Raw genomic sequence first — 8,161 nt, 5'->3', positions numbered from 1 at the left:
CTCTCTCTCTCTGTCTCTCTCTCTCTCTCTGTGTGTGTGTGTGTGTGTCTCCTCGTGTTTGAGCCAGTGGTTTTGGCGGCTGATTTAACGGGAGGGGCGACGGAACCGTGTCTCGCCCCCCCTCCCCCCCCCCCCGAGCTCGCACCGTCGCCCCCACCCGCTCCCCCCCCGCCCCGTTGCCCCTCGTCACATCCTCACAGCTGTGGGGAGGGAGCTACGTGCCAGAGGCGTGAGTTCTCAGGAATGTCCTCCCTGCGGTGGGTGAGAGGACGGGGTCACAGACGGTCACCCTCCCCCCCCCCCCCCATCTTCACCCGGGCGCGTCTGCGGCCGGTGTAGTGACTGTGCTTGTGGGGGGGGGCAGGAGAGCGGAGCAGCCACCGCCGCCGTGAAACGGGGGAGCGGGGGTTTATCTTTCGGCCGTTACACACACACACACACACACAGAGAGAGAGAAACTGACGAGAAACTAATGCTACTACTTGCATTTGACACAGCGCCTTTATCACATCCTCGAGACGTCCGAAAGCACTTCGCGGAATGTACCGTGAAGTGTGGTGACTGCACTTTGTGGGCAAAGAGAAAGAGTGAGAGACTTGCACACGCGTGCACGCACGCACACGCAAGAGCATTGCGCACGCTTGCTCACGCCAGGGCGGGCGACGATGGAGCGGAAAGGGTCCAGCGGGAGGCCCCGAGTTAGCCGAGCGAGCGAGCGAGGGTCGGGATGGGGGTGGGTGGTGGGTGGGGGGGTCGGAGAGTGTGTTGGAGGGGGAACTGAACCGCTGTTATAGTCACTCGGGAGTTCCGGTGACGGTGGAACTCTCTCTCCAAGTCTTGTCCTGCGGTTTGGGACTGCGCATCGTTTCCCGCTGCCGACCACTTCCCCGTCGCAGCGAGTGAAGTCCCGGATGGCGCAACTTTTCGACCAGCGAAATAGTGTGTGGTTTTATTTCCCCACACGTTAAAAAATAAAAACGGGCAACGACGTCAACCACACACAGTCGCGCACGAGCGCGCGAGCGCAGTGAGAGACAAGACAGAAAAGGAAACGTATGCACAACTCACACGCGCGCACACGCACGCACGCACGCACACACTGACCGGCGGACATCCGCATGGTCAGAGAGGCTTAAGCGCACACGCACACGCACACACACGCGCGCACACGCACACAGACCCAGAGATGAGGAAAGAGAGCAACACACGTGCACAGACATACACACTCGGAGAGAGAGAGAGAGAGAGACACACGCACACGCGTACACGCGCGCACACGCACTGCGAAAGATGCCCTCCTCCCCCCTCCCCCTCCAAACCCCTCGCCAGGAGCCGAGGCTTTCGTTCACAACGGATAACTGACCGACAGTGGCTGCGGTGCTCAAGGGCCCAGAGACGTTTTTTATTATTATTGTACAAAACAAAAACCGTGCGGGACGCGACGGGGCGCGGCGCGGGGTCGTCCTGCCGTCACGCGGTGCCCAGCCGAGCTTTCCCGCCCGCTCGTCCAGCTTGGACCGCCCCGACCGCGTCGGTTAGGACGTCGGCTTGCGGGGTTAACCGGGAGCTGAGTGGGACGTCTCCCCTTCGCCAAGCGACGGGTCCCGCCGATGAGCCGGTCTGCCATCGGCGGTGCCCCGGAATACCGTGGACCAGCCTGGCCCGGGAACCAGACTCCGAGAGAGGGAGAGAGAGAGAGAGCGAGAGAGAGAGAACGAAAAAGAAACGGGGAGAGGGAAGAGTCCGAGAGAGGGGGTTAAAGAGAGCATAAATAAGAGGTTCCTGCTCGTCGGTGCGGTGCGCGCGTAACCGGTGTGGGGGGGTGTTTAGGGGGAATTACTTCACGCGGAGGGGGGAAATGAGGTGGTGGAACTCACTGCCTCAAGCGACGTAGCTGCGTTTTAAGAGGGACCTCGAGAACATACGTGAGGGAGAGAGAGAGAGAGAGGGGTATCATAATGCAGCGCTCGACTGAGACGTCTCAAAGCGCTTCACGGAATACACTGTTCAAATGGAGTCGCGCTGTGTACTTTGTGGGCGAAGCGCCGATCGCACACGGGAGTGTCCCACGAGGTGTCGCGGACTGAGCGACCGACCGCATTTTTATTTCGTACGTCGTCACTCCCCGGGACGGCGATCGACTCGACAATCGGGCGCCTCACTCGCTGCTCAGAAGGAAACTCACCGAAGGTTTCGCCTCGACTCCGGCCGGGAATCGAACCCGGGGGGTGGGGTGGGTGGGGGGGTCTCTCGCTTGCGAGGCGAGCGCTCTGACCGGTACGCCACAAATAGGGGGAGCATAGGGGGGTTTGGGAGTCGGGGGGAGTGCAGTTCGATAATAATCATTGCATTTGATGCAACGCCTTGTCACACGTGTTCGAGACGTTTCAAAGCGCTTCGCGGGGGGGGGGGGGGAACGCGCTGCAAAAGTGGAGTGACTGCGCATTCCGTGGGCGAAACGTGGCAGCCGGTTGCCCAGACTGGCACGGACCTGTTGGGGAGCCGGGGGGGGGGGGGGTGGTGGGGGTGGGTTGGGGGAGGGAAGGAGGGAAGGAGGGAGGGAGAGAGGGGGGTGTCACAAGGCTTCGTGGCCTCCCGTCAGCTTGTGAAAGAGTTCCTCGTTCAGGCCCCCGCTCTGCTCCTGCGAGCGGGTGGACAGGAAGATGTAGGCCCCGATGTACTCGTGGACGATCTTGCAGCTGGCGGTCACGCAGCTGAAGGCGATGTTGATGTTCTCGTCGAACTCGATCGCCACCTGCAATCCCCACCCCCCCCCCACCACGGGAGAACAGTCCAGATCAGGAGCTTGACTCGCCCGCCGCCCCCGCCGCTTGTCCTCTCCCCCCCCCCCCAGGAGAGACACACACAGAGAGAGAGAGACACAGAGAGCGAGAGACACACACAGAGAGAGAGACACACACACAGAGAGAGAGACACACAGAGAGAGAGACACAGAGAGAGAGAGAGAGAGACACACACACAGAGAGAGAGACACACAGTGGAGTCCTGTAGCTCAGTGGTTAGAGCACTCGCTTTGCAAGTGAGAGACCTGAGTTCAATTCCCGGCAGAGGGCGAAACCTTGGGCAAGTTTCCTTACTCCACACAGAGCCTAATAATAATCCCTCCAAAAAAAATAAAAACCCAAAACAATAATAAATTGGTCATTTTCAATCCACGACTGTTTGTGGGACATTGCTGTGCGCAATTGGCCGCCGCGTTCGCCCACAAATATACAGTCAATTCACTTTACAGTGTGTTCTGTGAAGCGCTTTGGGACGTCCTCCCGACGTGAAAAGCGCTATATCAAATGCGAGGATTATTATTATTATTATTATTACACACAGAGAGAGAGAGACACAGAGAGAGAGAGAGACACAGAGAGAGACACACACAGAGAGAGAGAGACAGAGAGAGAGAGAGAGAGACACACACAGAGAGAGACACACACACAGAGAGAGAGAGACACAGACAGCGAGAGACACACACACACACAGAGAGAGAGAGACACAGAGAGAGAGAGAGAGAGACACACACAGAGAGAGAGACACACACACAGAGAGAGAGAGACACACACAGAGAGACACACACACACACAGAGAGAGAGAGACACAGAGAGAGAGAGAGAGAGACACACATCGAGAGAGAGACACACACAGAGAGAGAGAGAGAGAGAGATGACCCGCCGATGGACGGGCTGTGATGAGCCAGAGACTGAGCTCGTGACGGCCGGAGACCAAACGATGTCTCAGCGGTTCGGGCTTTGCGGGGGGGGGGGGGGGGGGGGTATTCACGCCGCAAAAAAAGGGCTGCCTTTCCCCTTATAAGGGCAGAGAGAGAGAGAGAGAGAGGGGGGGGGGGGGGGCGACTCGGGTGGAATTTTGTCTCTCTCTCTCTCTCTCTCTCTCTTTCTTTCTCTCTCTCTCTCTCTCTCTCTCCGTCCACATCAGAGTAAAAAAACACCAAACGCTTTCTGGAGCCCTCGGGAGCCCCGATCCGCTCCACACGTCTACCGGTCGCTCACCGGATTTACACCCCTTCGGTCACACACAGAGAGCCTTTACCGTCAGGACTGACCCCCCCCTACCCCCCTACCCCCACACCCCCTACCCCCCCCCCACCCACCCCCCCACCACCGCCCGATGCGTTATTGCATTATCCTTCTTATTGACCTAAAAAAACTCGGCGATTTCGTGGCAATACAGTCCCAGTTCCTTTATTTCTGTGGCTTCGGAGCGCGGCATTAGGTAACCGGGTGTTGCTTCACAGTTGCGTTCAGTTGCGCATCCGATGGGAACCGGTGGGCTCTGCTTCCGCCGGTTGGGGGGGGGGGGGTCCCGGTCCCTCCCCACCCGGGGACTGCCGCTCCGCCGTCGGCGGTCTGCCCTCCGCCCCCCTCCCTTAGGCACTCCGTCCCGCAGACCCTCCGACTCGCCCCCTTCCCTTCCCTTCCCTTCCCTTCCCTCGTCTCTCCGGGGCAAAAAGAAAGGAGGACGGGGTGGGGGGGGGAGGGGGGGTGTCTCCCAAACTCGGTGTGTCTGGGGGAACCTCTGTAACTTGTCCCCAAAGAGGCCATTCAGCCCTTCGAGCCTGTTCCCCCAATCTATTGGATCACGGCTGATCTGGACCTCGACTCCAATTACCCGCCTTTGCCCCATATCCCCTGACGCCCCCGACCTCACGAACATCTGCCCACCTCAGTCTGGACACCGTGAATAATCCCCAACCCTCGTGCAGACGCTGACTGTACCGCCGGAGGGGGGTGTATCACCGGGTCCACGCGGGTGAGCGCGGAGTGGGGGGGCGAACGCTTGTCTGGATTCTTGGGCAAGCGCCTACCTGTTGGGACGGGCGGTGGAATTCCTAAAGCCATTTCGAGGCTCTCTCTCCAAAGTCCCCCCCCCCACACACACACACACACACACCCCCCCACACACACACACACACCCCCCCCACCACCCCCACACACACCCCGTCCCTGCCTTCTGGATTCCCTTAGGGTAGCGGTCAACTCGCAAGCGACAGGACTCCTGCCATTTGCCCACAAAATACTCAGTCAGAACACTTTTACAGTGTATTCTGCGCAGTGCTTTGGGGGACAGGAAAAGGCGCTTTTATTAAATGCGCAGATTATTATTATTATTATTATGTCAGGGGAGGCTTTTTGAGCTCGCAGCGCAGCGCTGGAGGGAGGGAGGGAGGGGGAATGAGGGAAGCGGAAGAGAATTAGTTGCGTTGTGAAATCCGTCTGCTCCGAAAAGCGTCGAAATCTACAAGACTCCGGGATTGAGGAACCGACAGACGGAGATAAGGCTCTCGGAACTCTGGTGGTTTACACTGCGAGTGAGCAACATGTTCCGGCAGAATGTTTGGGGCATTACGTCAGAGGGGCTTCGTGTTTCATAAAGGAGCCGACGGGAGAGGCAGAGACGCACACAGAGAGAGAGAGAGAGAGAGAGAGATAGAGACGGAGCGAGAGAACCAAAGAGGATTTGAGAGGCAGAAGGGAGAACGTGCGAGAGACGAGAGGTCGAGGCACGCAGCGCGAGAGAGGGAGACGGAGAGAGAGACAGAGAGAGAGAGAGAGACACACCGAGAGAGGGAGACGGAGAGAGAGAGAGAGAGAGAGACACCGAGAGGGGGGGAGAGAGAGAGAGAGAGAGAGAGAGACGGAGCGAGAGAACCAAAGAGGATTTGAGAGGCAGAAGGGAGAACGTGCGAGAGACGAGAGGTCGAGGCACGCAGCGCGAGAGAGGGAGACGGAGAGAGAGACAGAGAGAGAGAGAGAGACACACCGAGAGAGGGAGACGGAGAGAGAGAGAGAGAGAGACACAGAGAGAGAGAGACACCGAGAGGGAGGGAGAGAGAGAGAGAGAGAGAGAGACGGCTGTCCCTTGCTTTGAGAGCGAGCGGGTTTCACTCCTCCCGTTTTTCCGAAGAACATAGACATTGGAGTCTTTCAGCTTTTTCTCCGTAACTGCAAAGAGGTGAACACTTTAACACTTTCAGTCCCAGTGCTGCTCGTTCCAGTGCAGCAGTTTTTGGTGGGGTGGGGGGTGGGGGGGGTGTGGGGGGGGCACAGTGTGTCTGTGTGTGTGTGTCTCTACATGTCTGTGTGTGTGTGAGTGTCTCTATATGTCTGTATGTGTGTGTCTCTATATGTTTCTGTGTGTGTGAGTGTCTCTATATGTCTATGTGTGTGAGTGTGTGTCTCTATATGTCTGTGTGTCTCTGTCTGTGTCTCTGTATGTCTGTGTGTCTCTGACTGTGTCTCTATATGTCTGTGTGTCTCTGACTGTGTCTCTATATGTCTGTGTGTCTCTGACTGTGTCTCTCTATGTCTGTGAGTGTGTGTCTCTGTATGTCTGTGTGTCTCTGTCTGTGTCTCTATATGTCTGTGTGTCTCTGTCTGTGTCTCTCTATGTCTGTGAGTGTGTGTCTCTGTATGTCTGTGTGTCTCTGACTGTGTCTCTATATGTCTGTGTGTTTCTGTCTGTGTCTCTCTATGTCTGTGTGTCTCTGTCTGTGTCTCACGGTCTGTCTCTGTGCCAGACTTCACCAAACACCGCTTCCTTCCCTCCGGCCACTGAAATCCACCCCTAATTTTCTCTCCCGCCCCGAACACAGAGCAGCAACAGCAACGCCGACAATGTGGCCGCGCGGGAAAGCCGCCGCCGCCGCCTTTACCGGCCCCGCCGTGTGCATTCTGCTGGCCTTGGCCGTCATCCCGGGGAGCGGAGCGACACCGGTACCGGGAGCCTTACCGGGCACGGTAACGGCACCGCAGACGGTAACGGCTCTGAGGGCGGAGACGGCAACGGGGACGGCATCATCGGCACCGGCGGCGGTAACGGCACCGCAGACGGTAACGGCTCCGGGGGCGGCGACGGCACCGGAGACGGCATCATCGGCTCCGGCACCGGGAGCGGCGACGGCACCGCAGACGACGGCAACGGCACCGGAGACGGCATCATCGGCTCCGGCACCGGGAGCGGCGACGGCACCGCAGACGACGGTGGCCAAGGGGCGGTCGCTACCCGACGACATCGTGATAATCCGCTTGGGCGGTGAAGACGAGGACGAGTACGAGTACGAGTACGAGGAGGAAGACCAGGAGACGGTCACGGAGCCGGTACCGGGCGTCACCACCCGCCTGTGCGACTACGACCGCTGCCGCCACGGGCAGAGGCCGTGCGCCGAGCTGCAGCTGCTCGCCGGCCCCTCCAACCCCTGCCTGTGCCCCGGGATGGCCGACGAGGACGCGCCGCCCGACCCGCCGCAGCTGCTGCCGCCGACCACCATCACCGACTCGTCCGCGCAGCTGCACTGGTGCGAGCCCCTGTCCACCGTGCGCGGCTACCGCCTGTTGCTGAGCAACGACGCAGACGACGTCGGGCACGTCGACGCCGGCCACGTGACCGACGGGGCCCGCGCGGCCCAGGGCCCCGCCCACCGCCCGGACGGTCCCGCCGGCGGCTCGTCGTCCCGCCCGACGCTGACGACGCAGCCGCTCGCGCCGGACGCCCGGCTCCACACGCTGACCGGCCTGCGCTCGGCCACCGCCTACCGGGTCTGCGTGGAGGCCTTCAACGCGGCCGGCCAGAGCCGGCGGCTCGAGGGGGTGGCGCCGCGGTCGAGCCCGGAGAGGCGGCACCTCGACGGCCCCGGGCTGGAGCTGGGCCCCTGCCGCCGCTTCACCACCAAACCCAGCCGCTACACGGTCGCCGCCGTCGGCGCGTCCGGCCTCCTGGCCCTGCTGCTGGTGGCCGTGGCCGCCGGGGCGTGCTGCGTCGTCCGGCGGCGCTCGGCGGGGAAGCCGCCGGCGGGCGGGGCGGCGGCGACGGCGTCGGCGTCGAACGGAACGTCCAACCCCGCCTACCGGGGGGGCGGCCGCGGTGACGTCAGAGGGGGCGCGCGCGGCTGGGTCCAACCAGAGCCGCAGGCCGGCGGCACGTGATCGACGCCCCGCCCCGCGGCGGTGACGTCAGTGCGGGGGGTGGGAGGGGGAGCATGTGCTGAACCTCGGTGACGTCACGGGGAGCGCCGCGCGCAACCCTCTACCAGGGGCCGCCATGTGCTCTCCTGCTGTGACGTCAGCGTCACCCTCCCTCCATCTCTCTGAGCTAATGGTGTCATCTCTCTCTCTTTCTCTCTCTATTTATA

The 8,161-nt window shown here is 60.7% G+C and overlaps 1 protein-coding gene across 1 annotated transcript; it reads left to right on the top strand.

The window, feature by feature from the left end:
- Positions 1-5,836: 5,836 nt before the first annotated feature.
- Positions 5,837-7,955, top strand: LOC103173664 (leucine-rich repeat neuronal protein 4). The gene is made up of 2 exons (XM_007886248.2): positions 5,837-5,985; positions 6,626-7,955. Exon 2 carries the CDS (start codon positions 6,648-6,650, stop codon positions 7,953-7,955), a length of 1,308 nt encoding a protein of 435 aa, XP_007884439.2. The 5' UTR covers positions 5,837-5,985; positions 6,626-6,647.
- The last annotated feature ends 206 nt before the right edge of the window (positions 7,956-8,161 follow it).

Source organism: Callorhinchus milii, unplaced genomic scaffold (assembly GCF_018977255.1).
Source record: "Callorhinchus milii isolate IMCB2004 unplaced genomic scaffold, IMCB_Cmil_1.0 Scaffold1054, whole genome shotgun sequence".
Classification (NCBI taxonomy): domain Eukaryota; kingdom Metazoa; phylum Chordata; class Chondrichthyes; order Chimaeriformes; family Callorhinchidae; genus Callorhinchus; species Callorhinchus milii.
The sequence above is the reverse complement of the archived record's forward strand: the minus strand, read 5'-3'. Positions and strand labels throughout refer to the sequence as shown.

Coding starts and splice junctions, on each gene's coding strand:
- LOC103173664 (XM_007886248.2), top strand. CDS start 6,648: ATGTGGCCGCGCGGGAAAGCCGCCGCCGCCGCCTTTACCGGCCCCGCC.